Source organism: Sander vitreus, chromosome 11 (genome assembly GCF_031162955.1).
Source record: "Sander vitreus isolate 19-12246 chromosome 11, sanVit1, whole genome shotgun sequence".
Lineage (NCBI taxonomy): Eukaryota > Metazoa > Chordata > Actinopteri > Perciformes > Percidae > Sander > Sander vitreus.
The window spans coordinates 14,861,182-14,879,422 of record NC_135865.1 but is presented as its reverse complement, the minus strand read 5'-3'; the positions used below and the strand labels follow the sequence as shown (position 1 = coordinate 14,879,422).

Below are 18,241 nucleotides of genomic sequence, written 5' to 3'. Positions count from 1 at the left end.
TGATGTAAAGCATGTGTGTTGGTTTGGCTCTCCAGATCTGTGCTGTGATAAATGGGCCTGTAAGAAGCCTACGGACTACCTGGATGAGTCAGCACAGTTGCAGGACCTGAGAGACGATAATTCTGCCAGCGAGATCACGTATGGAGAGTTGGAACACCGCTTAGGTCAGCTTCAAGAGCACTTAAACAGGTACACGTTTTCAGAGTCAGCATATAGATGGTTGATACTCATTTAACAATCATAAACTATTAATTACACCAGAATGTGAACATTACCAGTTTTAAAACTAGTGTATAATATACAAGTGTTTTTTCTTCTTTATACTGTTCTAAGTCTCAATGGTTTCTTTGTGTCACCAGCACAGAAAGTGTTTTACTTTTTTTCTTGATCATAACTTTATTATTTGAGTCTGATACCTCATTCACTCTCTCAGTCACACTGGATACTGCATACATGAGATTTTAAGTGTAGCATTTACAGTATTTTTGCATTATTGTGTATGTCTTATTAACGCCATTAACTGAAACAGAAAAAGCCAGGAGGCACCGTTGACTCTATAACACTCGGAGTAATGCCCCTTTACTGTAGCCTGTTGTGCTTTGACACAGTTCAGTTTACTATTGGTTTGAATGTTGGAAAGTTGTATACACAGTTTGAGTCTCTATGTTGTTTGTTGCTGAAATATTGATGTTTATTTCAAATTGTTGGGGAGGTCTCACTGTCTTACTTCCTGCACACTGTCTTACTTGCAAATGATATAAAGTTTTAATAATAGGCAACTGTCCAGTACTGAAACGTTGCCTATTATTGAAGGTGCGTAGGAGGTGGACAAGTAGGTCAAGAGTTTTTCTTTGCAACTCTTGACCTACTTGACCACCTCCTACTCACGTCTCGCGTTGTAGATGTGCAGTATTTTTCTGTACTGAGGTCTCAAAGTTACCAAAAGAAAAGTAGGTGAGGATGTGGAATTTGTTAATAGTTTTGGTCATATTCTGAAGAAATAACACAATTAAATTTGTGATTATTCTTATTACTTATCCTAACATTAGATTTTCAGTTAGTGCCTAATGATTATGGAGTGCTTTATTTTTTTAAAGTTGTCACCTCCCACACTGGTAAAAGTAAGCCACACTTCCTCTGCAATCACTGGCAACATTTAGTTCAATTGCCAATGTTCATGAGTAGGTGGAGGAAGGCAAGTAGCTGGCAGGAGCTGTTGTCGGACTCTGAGTGGGCGGCTGGATCTATTGGAAGCCGGATGTACCGCTGCAGAACCAGATCATATTAAATGTTGAGAATGGATTAGTACAACATTTTGCAGAGTATGTAGTAGCTACACGGAATGTAAAACTGATGATTGGGAACAAAGTATGTCTGAAACATCTTGGAACAATAGCAACTCTCTAGCTAAACTAACTGTAATTTAAACATTAGATATGCAAGTAAGCTCTCCAGAGCTAATACTGTACATTGCATTTTAGTCTCATTATTTTCTGAAGTGGAGAACCACATTGGCCAATAGTTTAACCACACACCTGCAGCCAGCAGGCCATCTAAAATAGACACACAAATGAACAGCAAGTGGTATTTTTAGCTTAGATTATCACAGAGATCGAGAGACGGCATCAGGGTGCTGGGAATACCGGGCTGGCTGATTTTATTTAGCACAAATGAGACATTTTATCCACTGCACTCTACCTAATGCTAGCTGGCTGCAGGATGAGCAGCAATTCTCTCTCATTTTGTGTTTTTGTGGCTTTGACTAGTTGAAAGGATATGACAGGGAAATAAATGCTGGTGTAGCGTTCTATTCAACAAATCCATATAAATAGCCAAGAAAAATTCAGTTTGCTGCACCTGTAATGAATGTCTGCTTTTACTTAATCCCTCATCAGTCATGACCTAGTAAACAATGCTGTCTTGTACAGTAGAGCAACGCAGTAAACCAGGGACATAACACAATGTATATGTATATTAGATTGAATACAGGTAATTAAAAGGTTATTCAGCATTACCCACTTTAGCCTGAGGCCCTAAAAATAGAGCTTGGATGAAATCTGCTCATAATTAGATTCACCGAAATGAGTGTGATACAGTCATTTCCACAGTAAACGCTGAATTCACACCTCCCACAGAAAGCTCATCACTCCTAGTATGAGCAGCGTATTTAGTCTAATACCTTGGCAGAATGTATTTCCACTGAGGAGCACAAGCTCCATCTAGTGCTCAGTGAAGTACAACTGGCTGTGTTTTCAGGCATTACATGATCAGACTTGTCAGAATTATGCATTAATCTTGTCTTGTCTGTGATTATCTGTCTTTCTTACTCTGTTTTTTTCTGTTCTTTTTGAGGCTGGAGTCTCAGCTGATGACAGATATTCAGACCATCCTGCAGCTGCTGCAAAGACAACCGACACTGGGACCTCCAGCCTACAGCACTGTGACTGCCAGTCCAGACTATCACAGACATGCTGTGAAGGTCCAGCCAGTTGCTCTGACTGCAAGAGATTTTTTCAGCCATACAGGAACTCAAGTAAGGAGGTTTTAGGAGGTAGAGAGAGTTTTCATCCCACACAATCAGTTATTTTTGCACATATGTTCATAGTTCAGTAGTTTAAAAAAAATTTTAATATCACAATAATTGCTTTTTTCTGGAATTTATGACTTCACATTTGAAAATTCACCTCCAATTCTAAACCTTTTTTAACTAACAATAGATTACCAAGTTGAAACAAAATATTGAAAGAAAACCACATGTTGCATAATAAAATCGCATTCCGTTTTAGAGTAAATACAGGTCCATTAACTCCTAAGCCGGCAACTAAATTGCATATTCTGCCACTCTTCTTCTTAGGGCCCCAGCCTCCAACTGGAGAAGGCCATTCAGGAATCCAAAGACTCTCTGTCGAGCTTGGCCAACTTGAATGCGCCCATTGAGGGCAGCCTTACATCATTACTTGTACAAAGACATACAGAGCCACAACAGCAACAACAACAACAACAACAGCAGCAACAACAGCAACAGATCCCAGGGCATCAACAGTCTGCACTGATCCTTCTTCCAACTGAAACCTCTTCCACCTCCTCATCCTCCCAAGCCCCTTCTGACTCCAACCTGAACACCCCTGGAGTCCATAGACCTGTCTCAGACCAAGAGTTTCCAAGGCCATAAACCTTCCAGCAGCACAGTGTTCATATATCTGGGTTGTACTTTAAGTAGCATCATTTTAGCAGCATGCTGGCACAGACATCTGTGTTGTCCATTTGCTATAGCTTGATAATAGCAGTAACATGTGTTTTTTTTCATTGTGCATGTGGATAAAAAACTGTTCGCTGCAGTTAACAGTGTGTCAACTTGTGTTCTGCAGTAATCAGTGTAATAACAATGGTTACATATTGTGACATTAATTTAAACACAGTAGCCCTCTGATGGACCCTTTTCAGCATCATCCCACACACACTCAAAATGTACATGTAGATGCCCAACCAATCAGGATGAACCTAGTCAACCACACAGAAAGTGGCCCTATACAGCACTTTCCCATATACTAAGTCTACAGCTTCCTAATTTAATGGGCAGGGATGCTGGTTAAAGGGTGCCATCTGGTTGCGATAGAACTAAAACTACAACACTTAATCAACTTTCTGTTTCACCCAGGCTTTGTACTCTAATGGGCTCTAATGGATTCTGTACCACTCCTTGTGCCACAACATTTCATGTCCCAAAACACAATTGGTCATGCTGGGCTGAGTGGGCCACAAGGCTAGAGTCAGCCATAATGAACACCTCACCTACTGTTTGCAAATGGGTTTCAAGCACCAGTGCACCAGTCCATCTACATTCACAACTTTATTCGTGGACCCCAGGAAACAGATCTGACAACCTTGACCATCAGAGAGATGTGTCTCTCCCTCCATCATTACTTGCTAAGCAAGAGGAGCTGACTGACCTACCTCACACTAGACAGGTCGCAATGTCTAGCAACACCTATCACCCAGGCCGTAGCCGCTATAGCTCACCTGTGCAGCAGATGGCGGATGGCCCAAAAAAACTGCAAGTGCATGCACAGCATGACTCAAGCCAACTGCTCACAACATCCTGAGGTAAGGTACCTTTAGGTGCTGAGCATGCTTGGCAAGATCCAGAGAGAGACCAAAAGCATGGACTTATGTCAAAGACACTCAAAAACCACTCAAAGTCGTTCCTGGTCCGTGGAAGACTAGGACCAGGACTAAAGATTGTATGTGCTGGCTGGAGTAGACCCATCTCTGTCACCAGGTTGTCCAGGCAGTTTGCAACCTGGAAAGAAGGAAGGAAAGCCAAAACTAGGGCCCTGCATGACTTTGTGTCCTCATTGCCATCATGCATGTACTGTGTTAGTACCCAAAGCATGAGGAGGTAACATTTTCACTATAGGAATATAATGACACAGACATTCTTCCTCCAGTTGCTGAAACATTTGCATGGCAACTGATTCTGAGGCACTGACAATGCCATAGGTTGAAACACATATGGTGAAGTTCCACTGCTGGGATAAACCTGGTAAGTCCTGTTAGAGCCTGTTAAGAGTCTAAACCCTGTGCAAATACAGACTCTGCCACTCAGAGGGCCTGCATATGAACAGACTATACAAACTATTTTCTGCAGCTATTAGTGTAATACAGCATTATTACAAAGGTGTGAGAACAGTTTTCTTATCCTTAGTAGTATGCCCATCTTCTTTGAAGTGTGACTCAGGGTTTATGGAAAATTGCACTGCAATATACAGTACAGTATCAAGTATACTGTAGTTTTCTTTTTTAAACGATGTGCATTATTACTGCAGTCGCTGGCGTGCACCTACTGTACGACGTTAAGCCAACAGAACACACCATACATGTTTGTCTGGGCAGATATCATAACATGCAGATTTACAAATACTCTGCTGTTATCCCAGAACTATAGGCCTCTGACAAACAAGTATGGTGTAGGTATTTCTACATGGCAGTGCATGTGTTTTATATTTATATATTTACTGTTTTGCACTGTTTATGAGCACAAAGTAGCACATTTCAACATAAAATGATGTCAGCATATTTGTCTCTTTTTAGGATGTATTTAGAGGGTGTGTTGGGAGAGAGGGGGACACATTGAACGTGCATAAGCAGGCCTCAGAGAGGGTCTTGTGCCTATACAACCAATCTAAATGCTAAGTCAGCATCATCTTCATGTATAACTAACTATGACATTGACAAAGCATATCGTTTTCCTGTACTGTTTTTATTGGCAATGTACAATAAAGTTAAAATGCTATTAGACAATTGTTAGAAAGTAAATACATTACATGCAAGATGTAAAAAAAAAATAAGTAAATTATATGAGAAACTCTTTAGCACAACAGTAAGTACATATGTTTGTTTTGAAGATGTGGGAGCAATAAATGAAAACACTTTTAGTTTTGTCATATAATGATACTGTCATTACTCAATACATCATACATCATTTTTCACGAGTTTCTTAGTTTGTATTGGTATGTCTTAATCTGCAAAGTTAGTGTAAGTGTAAGAGTAAAAAGATTTCCCTTTCTGTGGAATATTTCTACTCCTGTAAAGTTGCACAAAATAAGAATACACTGATAAGTACAAATAACTTAACAGAGCTATGGTGGGAATTACATCAGGTCACAAAGTCAATGGTACATGAGCATGCATGAACTTGAGCGTGAGGGAGAAGTCAAACGGTTTTAATCAGCCACAATTAAACACCTATGTGAGTGGACAATGGGTTTGTGCAGAATTGTATAATACTATATTGATACATAAATAAGTAGGCTATACATAACACGCACCTATTAACAGTTGAGTCCTAATAGGTCACTGTTAGAATATTAGAAACATTTGTCTTTGGTGTTTAACAACAGAAATAGTTGTTTTCTGATGACTGAGGCATGTACAGTTGATGTGTGTACAGTAGGTCTTAGTGTACGTGCAAAGACCAACCTATAATGGTCTAATACTGACACCCAGTGGCCAGTTTAATTACTGAGAGTGTGGGAGAAATGAAACTGAAAGGGTTTGTTCCCTCGATACAGTGAGTCATCGTTTTTTTTTAGTTGCCAGTACTTTTTAACTACACCGGAGCCAGCCTGTAGCCTATACTGTGATCAGCCTTATCGGACGGTTAGTGGAGTCGTAATGGCTTCCGATGACGACGATGTAAATGAGCGTCTCATTGAAGTCTACTGGCAGAGGTTGCGAGAGCTTATTGTTGTGGATCGGGTTCTGGATCATTTAGAGTTCATCGAATACGACCAAAAGGAGCAGATCAGACAAAAAGCGAGGACCGATGGCGACATAGCGGCTACAAATCTCCTTATTTCCGCAGTCATAAAGAAGCCACACAGCCTTGGCTGGTTCACGGCATTTGTTGACGCTTTGAAACATTCAGGTTGTAATGCTGCTGCGGAATACATGCAGGTCAATCCCCCCAAACCTGAAGTGGAGGCAGAGAATGATACCTGTGTCAAGCTTATTCAATTGCTCTCTCCCAGTCTTGTGGAAATGCAGACTAAAGAGGTGTGCCTCCACTGTTTCTCTGAAGGCCTACTCACCCAGGAGGACTCGGACGTTGTAAGAACACTTTTTAGTGATCCACTGCTGATAATTTCTTCATTCATTTTGATTTGATTAGCACTTAGCAATAAACAGCTCACAATAGCATTCACAGTAAATGTATAGTAGGCCTACTGTCAACACATGTAGCCTAGTTTGAATACAACTTTAGTGTTTGTAGTTTTTTTTTTTTTCTCAGTTCATCTTAAATACCCAGTCGATGTCTTTGCAATGATTGACCACAAGATGGCAGACAAATGCACTTAACCGTTTTGCAGAGCACTGCACTTCACTCTGATTGCATTTAGTGTACTCCAGTTATTATGCTCATTTTGTAGATTGAAACTATAACAACAAACGAAGGACCCTGGAGTGGAGCCCGTAAACTTCTGAGATGTATCGTGAGAGGTCCATCAGGATGGTTTTCTACATTTCTCGATATTCTGCGTAAAACTGGCCACAAGGACCTGTTTGAGCTAACAGGAGGGCCATCACACTTTGACAACAAAGGTAACTAGCACACCCATCACAGGGAATGTCATTAGTCATTAGATCTTGTGGATTAGAAAAACAAGTATATTTGGTAGAGATTATTAATTATTTAATTTACATTATACATTAAGTGTGATTTATTTATTTCTCATTAGGCTCAGATGAGAAACTGCCTTCACTGATGGATGAATCTACAGTAAGTGCTGCTGCAGCAGCAGCAGCAGCAGCTGAAAGCTGTGATAGCCCACCGTTAATGGACATCAGCATATCTGAGGAGCCTGAAGCAGGTCTTACAGAACACCTCTGCTCAATTGAACAAATATATCTTTACATGTGATAACAGCTGACAGTAGTCTTGATTATCTACATATTGAACAAGTCAAGGAACTGGATTTGTACATTCATACAGTCCAGTAGGCAGTTTATGGTTCAGTTCACCCAAATCACAGAACTTATGTTTATGTGCAAAGGTTTTATAGGGACACATTTATCAAAATGGTTTCTTAAGTAGAAGAAAACACCCAAAAGAATCACATATGTCACTCTCAAACTGTCCATAAGGATAACCATGAGTAACCGGGACATTGCTTGTTGAAAAGGATTTTCAAATGTAATTTATTTATGCTTTAAGGATCACACAGACCATTCAATTCACCTCTCTTTTAGTGGAGAGGCAGCAGGAATGTCTATCTGCAACTATCTGCATAGATACCACCAGAGATGAGAGGTGAAATTTGCCCTTTTGTCATTTGGGTGAAGTGACCCTTTAGCAGCTGGTAGGCTACTCCCAACACAGTAAACAAGGCTAACATTTATGTCCTGCCTTTCTTGACTGTGATTTTTATACCTTCGTGGATATCTTTTCAGACCTATACAAAGCAGTGAGCACTGAACCCAGACAACTACCACGCAGCTTGGAGCCCCCACAACCAGGTGTGACTGATCCACCCCTATACATACTGTTAATGTTGTTCAGGTATTCAAAGTATTGTAGTAATCCAAAAAGCCTGTTCTGGGTCCTAGTAGAGCACACGCGAAAGCCAAACTCATAGCGAGAAAAAACGTAGGCTGGATGTGTAGATTTACTATCAAGTCAGAATGAGTGTGTTTGGAACAAGTTGCAAATGGAACCTTTCTGCCTGCTCGACGCCAAAGAATATGTTCCATGTGTTGTACTATGATGAACCGCATAGAGGTCAAAGAGGACAGAGCATAGCCAGAGCTTCAAATGAAAACCACATGCTGACTCTATGTCAGCGCATTGTAAAGTAATGTAAAGGAAAGGTTTAATTCAAGTCACTGTGGAGTGGGGCCTAATGAGGCAGTGGAAATAATTATATGATATAAATAAATGAAGGAAGTGTCTTTTATGTTCTTAATATGAGGCAAGAGTACGTGTTGTCTCATTAATGTGAGTAATGTCATAAACCTGACTGGTTGGCCAGAGTGCACCGTTAAAACAGAAAGGATTACATGTAAGATTGATCCACCAGACTGTAAAAAACGAGTTATATGTGCATAATTATTTGTGGCTCTTTTCAAATTAATTTCACTGCACTAAATCAAACTGAAAAACAAGCCTGTGGATTTTCTGTTCTTATTGGAACGGTACTAAACATAGCTGATTGTTGACTTTCCAGTTGTAATAAGTTTAGCGTCTGGGAACTGCTGGTAAAAATGCAGGGGGCCTCACAGGCCACTGTTTACTTCTTATTGTTGTTAAAATTCTCTCGCCATCGGCACAGACGTGTATTTACTTCTGTGTAGTTGCTCGAACAGCACTTTAACCTCTGGCATACCAAGTCTGAGAGAGAAAATTAAAAGCTGTCTGCACTGAGAAAAGAAAAGAAACCTTCTGGGGGTTTGAACTCATAACTAGGGTGAAACGTGGAACCTTGAGTTGGAGGTAGCAGAGAGCGGGATACATACACATTGATGTTGGTGCCTCAGTCATGTTTTATCCCCAGCCTAGACAGAGCAAATGAGTCATGGCCTGCCAGCAACTTTAAGTCTGACTGAAGTGAATCATAGTAAGTCTACTGTCATTGCAAACAGGAAAATAAGACACAATGCTGCCACAATATACATCAAGACCAGGGAAAACATTTGTGAAATGACGTGATGAAATTATACACTTCAAGCAGCTTGAGAAAATTAAAAAATTGATGAATGCACGCAGATGTTAGCTTGTGCCTGATGTTTGATTATTTTTGGAAAATTTGAGCCAGTTAAATTGGCTCGTATCCCTCTTTAAATGTGACTTCAAGTTGTGGACGTGTAATGATGTTGTAAAAGGCCAGATTACTTATATTTATTTGTACTTGAACAATGATATCTGCTGGCCTGCTTTTGACACAGTTCTTTAAATCTTTGAACTTGTTTGGACTAAGCAATTACAGTACAATAGTGCCTCTTACCGACATGATTTGTAGTGCACAGTGTTCATATCTTTACCACCTAAGACATGGTTTCATAGGTGCTCCACTCAGTGCATGTGTATGTGTTATAAGGTGTTCAGTGTGGACTCTGCAGTGTTATTTGTGGTTTAAAATCAGTAACAATTAAAGTCTGAGTGCTTAGTGTTTATGTTTTAAATGTAGAGCATATTCCATGAATTTAGTTCATATGCATACAGTTTGTTTTGCATTTTTAACAGCAGCTGTAAGAAAACATTCCAACACATGACCAAAACCATAAACAATGACAAGCACAGTTGTTTCCTGCTGGTAATGCCTGTAATTGTGGGTTGCTGACATAGACAAGAAAGTTTTGTCTGTCTGAACCTCTGCTCTGCATTACTTATCCAGAAGCAGTGGCCGGAGGCCCAGAAAAAGTTGATATTGTTCTTCGAGATTATCAGAAGGATGTCGCTAGACCTGCCTTGGAGGGGGAAAACATCATCATATGCCTCCCGACAGGAAGTGGTAAAACCAGAGTTGCAGTTTATATTACCAAAAAACATCTGGACCGCAGGAGGGCAGAGGGGTGTTCAGGGAAAGTGGTTGTCCTGGTGAACAAGGTACAATAACCCAAGTCTGGCATACCTGATGAATGGCTTTGCACTGTATGTTGACCTACTTATGTCCTTTTCAAATCCAAAGAAAACATTCTGTCTTTCAGTCCATTTGCACCTATGTGGGTCAGCTCACCACAAACTACAGGCTATGAGGTTTAGATATTCCCCTGCTCTTTAGTGCTATTTGGCATGCATGTCATCTACTCTGCACTGGAAAAGACCACTACTTAATCCATTTTGGATTAAAGGTTTTCCAGCTATAAAACTATTTAGTTGAGTTGTAAAACTCAAGAAGAAATAGTGATTGTATGTGACTGAAACTGATCATAGTGGTTCATTCTTCAACACGGGAAAGAACAGAATTATAACTTGCCTAGCAGTGTCCCTGCAAAAAAAGGGAGCGTCTCACCCTGATCTTTAAACAATTAACTAAAATCTTCTAAATCATGACAAAGTCCTAGCAGCATTTATTGTGATCATAAACAAACACACCCTCACATCATCAGGAGCTTTGTAGGAATATAAGCAATGCAGCTATTTCTTTATTTGTCTTATTGAGAGTTATTTCTATTTGTGAAATGTTTTGACTTTGTTGCATCGACAGCTTAAACCTGAATGTGCTCTGGTGTCCTGCAGGTTCCTCTTGTTGAGCAGCATTATTCCGCCGAGTTCTTGCCGTTTTTGAAGCCTTCATATAAAGTGGAGAGAGTCAGCGGAGACTGCCAGCTCAAAATCTCTTTCACAGAGATCGTGAAGAACAATGATGTCATAATTTGCACAGCCCAGATCCTTGAGAATTTCTTGGAGAGGTCTAACAACGGGGAGGACGAAGGGGTGAAATTAAGCGGTATGATTTTACAATATGATTTTACAAAAGTAAATAACTTTTAGTAATTTCCTTTGGTTTTTAGTAAACTTGATCACCACTTAAAAACAAACCAGTGTTCAAAATTGAAATAAGGTCACACTATATATATACATATATATATATATATATATATATATTATTATTATTATTATTATTATTATTATTATTATTATTTTTTTTTTTTATAAAGGCTTCCTAAAACCTTTAGTTAAAATCTGTCTAGGCTTAAACCACAGACATTGACAGATTTTGGAATAGAAAGCCACCCGGAGGACTCATAACAACTCCCCTGTTGAAACCTGACAGGATGTTGTCAAAGTCTTACGGCTCTGCTGTTCACTCTTGTTGGCACTCACCAGTCCAAGGTGGAATAGCCACCTCAGTGGAACATATGCTGTTTGTTGAAACGCCTGAGAGCGTGTCCTTTTTCTTTTTCCTTTTTTTCCTATCTTCTGCCTTCCAGGCCACACGTCTGTTCAAGCCATCAGTGTGTGGCTGATCAAATTCACATGAGAGCTTCTATCACCCACAGTACATCAAGCTGCCACTTCTCCATACTCTTTTTCCTCCAGGGACACATTTGTATCACTCTGGTTAAACTTGTACGTGTGAATGATTATTATAATTCACCTCACTCACTCGCACTTTTGTACAATACAAAAATAAGAAATGAGTTGAAGCTATTTTTGAAGTTTTCCAGCACATGTTATTGTGTGGCTGAAACTGCTGCGTCAGGTTCCTAGAAAAGTGCTGGTTTGTCTGGGAGAATCTCTCTTACAGAAAGATGTTATAATCTGCGAGTGACAATCACCTCTATTTATTCAAGAAACGTAAATAAATTACATATATAAATAGCATTGCTTGGTTGAGAAAATTGTAGTCCCTGGACGGTTATGTAACAGTGAGAGATGCAGAAATGTAAATGTTATTGTTTCAACAACGCAAGCAATAATCTTGCTCAACAATATTCTTACCAGATCTCTGAATCTTACAATCTCTGAAAAATACTGTACTGTACAATACATTCATTTAAATGTTTGGTTGTCATGTCTTCTCTTCATGTAGATCTGACACTGATTGTAATAGATGAGTGTCACCACACTCAGAAGGGAGAAGTCTACAACCACATAATGATGCGCTACCTGATGCAGAAGCACAAGAACAGAAAACTGAAGAAGGAGCAGAAGGAGCCTGCGCTCCTCCCTCAGATCCTGGGCCTGACTGCCTCACCGGGGGTCGGGGCAGCCACAATAATGAAAAAAGCTGAGGACCACATACTGCGCGTAACTACTTTTCTTAGCTTTCTGTTCACACCTACAGTATGTAGACAAAAGCACAGAGCATATATTAGCCTATGTGTACAAAATATAAGCTACATCTTACAATGTAATGCAATCAACTATAATAACAGCAGACACTATAAGGCTGTTTTCACCTGGTTCTAAAATCGTCCTGAGAGATCCGATCACAATTGAACAGCTCTGAGTATTGCACCTGGCAGTAGAATGTGTCTCCAAATGCGTCTTGATTGACCACTTGTGATCAGATCTCACTTTCCTGGTCTATATGCAAATATTTCTGTTTGCATATAGGCTGGTTGTGTTTGTATACATTTCAGTTGTTACTTTCAAATAAATCATACATTAGAAGCGTGTGATAAGCTAAAAATAAGGTTATTGTATACCGGCAGTCCCTGGCGACCTCCATGCCACCGACAGCGGGGCACAGAGCTCCAGAGAGCCAGGAATATAAGAGCAGGCAGCACTGGAACAAAAACACAGACCGTATGATAATAACATTCAAAACACATTTCTGTGACATGAGAAATACTTTGGATGAGTACGTAGTTCTGATCACATTTGAGTAGGCAGTTTTTTATGTGGCCGAGGACACATTTGCGTACACACTGCTATAAGTATGTGGTCATGTGGTCTGAGTGATCAGATCTCAATGCATCCTCAGTGCTTCCTGGGTGCAGCATTCACACCTGTACTTAGAGCTGTCCACTTGTGATCGGATTTTAAAACCAGGTGTAAACGTGGTTATTAGCCTATAAAATCACTGAAGAGATTTTTTTTTTGATTGGAGTACATTTTACAGCTGTGGCTCTAATAGTGTCCACACCTAGTATATACACTTCACCATAAACAACATCATTTTCTTTCTTTTAGTTTCACTTTTCATTGTTTGTTTTCATCTAAATCCTGCTCCGGTCTGCCTTAGTCATCGAGAATCCTGTTCTTCCAGTCAAGCGGTTTCAAATGTTCCATATTCCCTCTGCACACACACCAGCCATAAAGTTTCCCACAGCCACAAAAGTCCAAAATGTAAAACAGCCCTTTGGCTTCAACTCTGTGTCTGGCATGCAGAGTAGAAATAGTGTGTATTACTGCGATGCAGATGTCTGATTTTGATTAATTCAAACAATGTAAATCTGTTCGTCTCTTTCATAGATTTGTGCAAACTTGGACGCTTCCAAAATCATGACAAGGAGCCTTGGGGAACACAAAAGGGAACCAAGAAAAATCGTTAAAACTGTTGAAGACAGAAAAGAGGTACATTTGTTCATCAGGAAATGACATGGTGGTAGCTTTTTGGTACAGTTTCTCTCTAAGGAACAACATTGGAAGTGTTATATCTTTGTATCCTTTTCAGGATCCCTTTGGCGATGTAATCAAGAACATCATGAATGCCATTCATACCCACGCAGAGCTGAGCCCCACCTCTGACCTTGGCTCTCAGAATTATGAACAGTGGGTTGTTCAAAAAGAGCGAATAGGTGAGAAAATGTTTTTAAGCTTCAGGGATACTGACCCTTTGTCCATCTTTTGATAACAAACTACCTGGCTTCTTCTTGGATCTGAAAGCTTGTCTCTATCCATTTTAGCTGCAACAGAGGAAAATCAGAAAGTGCGGGTTTGTGCAGAGCACCTTAGACAGTACAGCGAGGGCCTGAATCTCAGCAACACCATTCGCATGCGTGATGCCTTCAGTTTCCTGAAGAAATACTACGACGAGGAGATTAAGAAAAAAGCCACACCAGATGATGAGCAGGACATACAAATCACAGATACTGAGAGATTCCTCTTCAATTTGTTTAAAGGTATGTGGTGTTTGGCAAAAGCCCAAGTGACTTGTTATCAATACTGTTATGTGTCGTAGCATTTTAACCCAATAATTAGACATTTCAGGAAAGAAGCTTATTTGCTTTGTTGCTGAGAGTTGGATGAAAATCTCTATACCAAATTCATATCTTTGAATATAGGGCCTGTGCTAGTTAGCTTATCTTAGCATAAATACTAGAAACATAGGGAAACAGCTAGCCTGGTTCTGTCCAAAGGTAACAGAATCCACTATGCAGCACCAATTTCACTAACACGTTATATCTTGATTGTCTAATCCGTACAAAAACTGTGTGTGTGCAAAACTAGCACGTTGTGGTTTCATGGGTAACTTCCCGGTCTTGGCTGGTTGCCTGGTAACCCGACAGCTATAACAAGATTTATAGTTTTTCGGTTTTTGTACAGATTACACAAACAAGATATAATTAGCTAATTAATGAACTTAAGATGTGCTGGCAGATTTAGTTAGCTAGCTTATCCCCCTTTCTTCCAGTCTTTTAATATACTGTAACTGGCTACTGGCTGTAGATATAATATGAAAGTTCTATCAATATTCTCATATAACTCTCAACAAGGAACAAGGAAGTATATGAACCCAATTCCTTAAACCTCTAAAATGATACAAAGACTTTCTTTGAATTGTATTTCTTGCAGAGAAAAAGGAAGAGCTGCAAAAGCTTGCAGATAATCCACAGTATGAAAATGACAGCCTGACGAAACTAAGAAGTAAAGTTCTGCATGAGTTCAGCAGCAGGGAGGCGGCCAGGGGGATAATTTTCACCAAAACACGGCGCAGCGCCATTGCTCTAAGTCAGTGGATACAGGAAAACCCCAAGTTTGCTGACATTGGAGTCAAAGCCTCACATATGATCGGAGGAGGAGACCAGAGTGTTGTTAAGCCAATGACCGCGGTGAATGCACATTACACAAACTGCAGCACATTTTCCTCTAGCATTCGACACACTTCAAATCCAATTCACACTTACTCTCCTCTATATAAATGTGTGTTGATTAGGCCGAGCAAAGGGACGTGTTAACCAAATTCCGGGATGGTGATGTCAACTTGCTGATTGCTACCACCGTGGCAGAGGAAGGTTTGGACATAGCAGCGTGCAATTTTGTTATTCGATACGGCCTCGTGACCAATGAGATTGCTATGATTCAGGTCAGTGATGTCAGTCATCAAATGAGGAATTACATGTAGTGCCTGTTAATGATTATCACTTCTATGTCCAGTAATAAAGACACCATTATACAATGTTACAATGAAATGTTAAAGTGGTTGCTTAATAATGACTCTATCATTACCTTTTGCAGGCACAAGGCAGAGGAAGAGCTGAGGACAGCAGTTACACTCTGGTCGAGGTGAAGAACTCTGGGGTGGCTAAGAAGGAATGTGTTAATGAGTACCGCATTAACATGATGAACAAAGCCATTGACAAAATCAGAGCTTTAGATCAAGCAGACTACGACAAACGGGTACGTTCGCTTCAAACTTAAAAAAGAAAACTGAAACGATAATGAAAAAAGCTGAGGATCACATACTGCGCGTAACTACTTTTCTTAGCTTTCTGTTCACACCTACAGTATGTAGACAAAAGCACAGAGCACATATTAGCCTATGTGTACAAAATATAAGCTACATCTTACAATGTAATGCAATCAGCTATAATAACAGCAGACACTATAAGGCTGTTTTCACCTGGTTCTAAAATCGTCCTGAGAGATCCGATCACAATTGAACAGCTCTGAGTATTGCACCTGGCAGTAGAATGTGTCTCCAAATGCGTCTTGATTGACCACTTGTGATCAGATCTCACTTTCCTGGTCTATATGCAAATATTTCTGTTTGCATATAGGCTGGTTGTGTTTGTATACATTTCAGTTGTTACTTTCAAATAAATCATACATTAGAAGTGTGCGATGACGAGTGAAAAAGCGCTGCCTACAATCTGTCTGTGCCGAAAGGACCTAACTTTTTTCTGCGTGATGTTTTTTTTTGCTGCTTCACAATAAAAGCTTTTAAATAACTAGGACTTTTGGTAGGAAAGGAAAGGTGTTGTCCACCCTTTGACAGCCACTCCAGCTTCTAAATGGCAACAGCAGACGTTGCAACGTAGGAGCAGGAATGTCTGTAGTAATATCCTACATATTCGTGAATTTCGGTCAATTTTTTTAAACTAAAAATAAGGTTATTGTATACCGGCAGTCCCTGGCGACATCCATGCCACCGACAGCGGGGCACAGAGCTCCAGAGAGCCAGGAATATAAGAGCAGGCAGCACTGGAACAAAAACACAGACTGTATGATAATAACATCCAAAACACATTTCTGTGACATGAGAAATACTTTGGATGAGTACGTAGTTCTGATCACATTTGAATAGGCAGTTCTTTATGTGGCCGAGGACACATTTTTGCGTACACACTGCTATAAGTATGTGGTCATGTGGTCTGAGTGATAAGCGGATAAGCAGACTACGACAAACAGGTGCGTTCGCTTCAAACTTAAAAAAGAAAACTGAAACCCACATTCCTGTGTAAGACTGTTCTCTGTGATGTTTTCTCCTTTCATTAGATCATCGAGTTTCAAATTCAGGCTATAATGGAGGAGAAGGTGAGAATGACAAAGAAGAAGCAGAAACACATGCAGTACAAGAAGTGTGATGTGAAGTTTAGCTGCCGTAGCTGCAGCAAACCTGTTTGCACCGGCGAGGACATCCAGATCATCGAAAACATGCACAGAGTAAATGTTACACCAGAGTTCAGGTACGAGTCAACTTTTACATTGTTCAGTGATGTATGCCACAACTTATTATGATGAATTATATGCATGCTTATCAAATTTGTTCAAAATCAAATCAAATACTGAATTGCTTTCTTTTGCAGTCAACTTTTTATTCAGAGAGAAAACACGACTCTTCAAGAGCGACTTCTAGATTATGAAACCAATTACTTCATAGCATGCAAAGACTGTGGCCAGGTACGTTTTTTTTTTGTGTGGACATTTTGGGAAATACACTTATTTGCTTTCTTTAGTAATTGAACAAGCCTTTGCTTACTCAATGTAAATAACCTAAATCAACCACCATATCATCCATTTTATGTTTTAACGTCGACGATCGATTTCAACGATTTCTGTTGCAGAGATGGGGTTCCATGATGCTCTACAAAGGAATCGATTGTCCCTGCCTCCACGTGAAAAACTTTGTGGTGACGTTCAACGGAAAGAAGATCAGCAAATGCACCAAGTGGAGTGAGCTTGCCATCAAGTTTCCCGCCTTTGACTACGCTGAACATGCGAGCCGTTTGGCAGATAACTCAGATGACGATGACACTGACTGAATCACAACTGCGTTGACTCACTAATACTCACAAAAATATTGACTTCTTTTGAATTATTATGTTTGGCTTGCACAGCATGAGTTACTGCACCTATGACACTGGTAAATGTAATGCTTCCTTTGAGTGCCACAATGTGCATGCAATGATAACTGGAGTATGTGATGTTGGTGGATTTAAGAATGTACAATAGTTTTAGGAAAAGGCTTATTTCAAAAATATGTAAGATTGTCAACATATAATTTTGCAATGGTGTTGTTGGTATATCGGAAACTATATGTTGAATTTACTGCATACACTCTTTAACAGTCATAAAATGTACATATTGTGTGCATCACTGATACAAAAAGCAGGAAAAATTATTTTCCTTTCAAACCCATGTGGTCTCATGAGATTGGAGCCACTGAGCCTGTGATAGCCCATCAGAGCCCACCTGTCAACACACATGCAAACAAACAGGTGCTGGTGAGTTTCCATTACAATAAATCCAACTGTCACAGCTGCTATTTTTAGAACTATTTTTTAAAGAATTGTTTCCGCAATTGCAAATAGAAACCTGTGTGATCTGATTGTCCGGGGCATACACAAACAAGTTGTATGGATCCTTGAGTAATAAAAGTGTGTCTACTATCTGGCTTAAGTAATACTTTTATTTCTTTATGAATTGCATTTATGTTCTTAATAATTAATCCACATTCTAATAAAAACTTTCCCAACTAATCACTTGCCCAACACTATTATTGTGGTTATTTTCACAACTGGAAAATATGTCTAGCTCTAGCTGCTTTCTCACATTTGTTGAGGGAATGAC

At 39.8% G+C, this 18,241-nt stretch overlaps 2 protein-coding genes across 3 annotated transcripts in view; both read left to right on the top strand.

Annotated features, from left to right (window-relative positions):
* The window catches only part of kcnh7b (potassium channel, voltage gated eag related subfamily H, member 7b), a 33,946-nt gene extending 30,732 nt beyond the window's left edge, over nt 1-3,214 (top strand). Inside the window, exons 14-16 of the mRNA XM_078262792.1 lie at nt 36-189; nt 2,353-2,533; nt 2,855-3,214. Of these exons, the coding sequence (XP_078118918.1) occupies nt 36-189; nt 2,353-2,533; nt 2,855-3,172 (653 nt within the window). The 3' untranslated portion in view covers nt 3,173-3,214. The remainder of the gene's footprint in view (nt 1-35; nt 190-2,352; nt 2,534-2,854) is intronic.
* A 2,865-nt stretch (nt 3,215-6,079) lies between these two features.
* ifih1 (interferon induced with helicase C domain 1) lies at nt 6,080-17,622 on the top strand. Of its 2 annotated transcripts, none has more exons than XM_078261811.1 (16): nt 6,080-6,609; nt 6,930-7,101; nt 7,239-7,370; nt 7,951-8,016; nt 9,891-10,102; nt 10,736-10,946; nt 12,033-12,250; nt 13,421-13,522; nt 13,623-13,746; nt 13,855-14,070; nt 14,744-15,000; nt 15,105-15,254; nt 15,407-15,568; nt 16,667-16,857; nt 16,978-17,071; nt 17,236-17,622. In XM_078261811.1, exons 1-16 carry the CDS (start codon nt 6,175-6,177, stop codon nt 17,431-17,433), a joined length of 2,940 nt encoding a protein of 979 aa, XP_078117937.1. In that variant the 5' UTR covers nt 6,080-6,174; the 3' UTR covers nt 17,434-17,622. The 2 variants fall into 2 exon arrangements, with proteins under 2 accessions (XP_078117937.1, XP_078117936.1); XM_078261810.1 differs by having other exon boundaries at nt 6,086-6,609; nt 9,894-10,102.
* Nucleotides 17,623-18,241: the final 619 nt, after the last annotated feature.

Bases quoted from the DNA above. Each gene is read 5' to 3' on its own strand.
- ifih1 (XM_078261811.1), top strand. From the start codon at position 6,175: ATGGCTTCCGATGACGACGATGTAAATGAGCGTCTCATTGAAGTCTAC. The intron at 10,103-10,735 runs GTACAATAACCC...GGTGTCCTGCAG, and splicing joins TGGTTGTCCTGGTGAACAAG to GTTCCTCTTGTTGAGCAGCA. The intron at 16,858-16,977 runs GTACGAGTCAAC...TTTCTTTTGCAG, and splicing joins AATGTTACACCAGAGTTCAG to TCAACTTTTTATTCAGAGAG.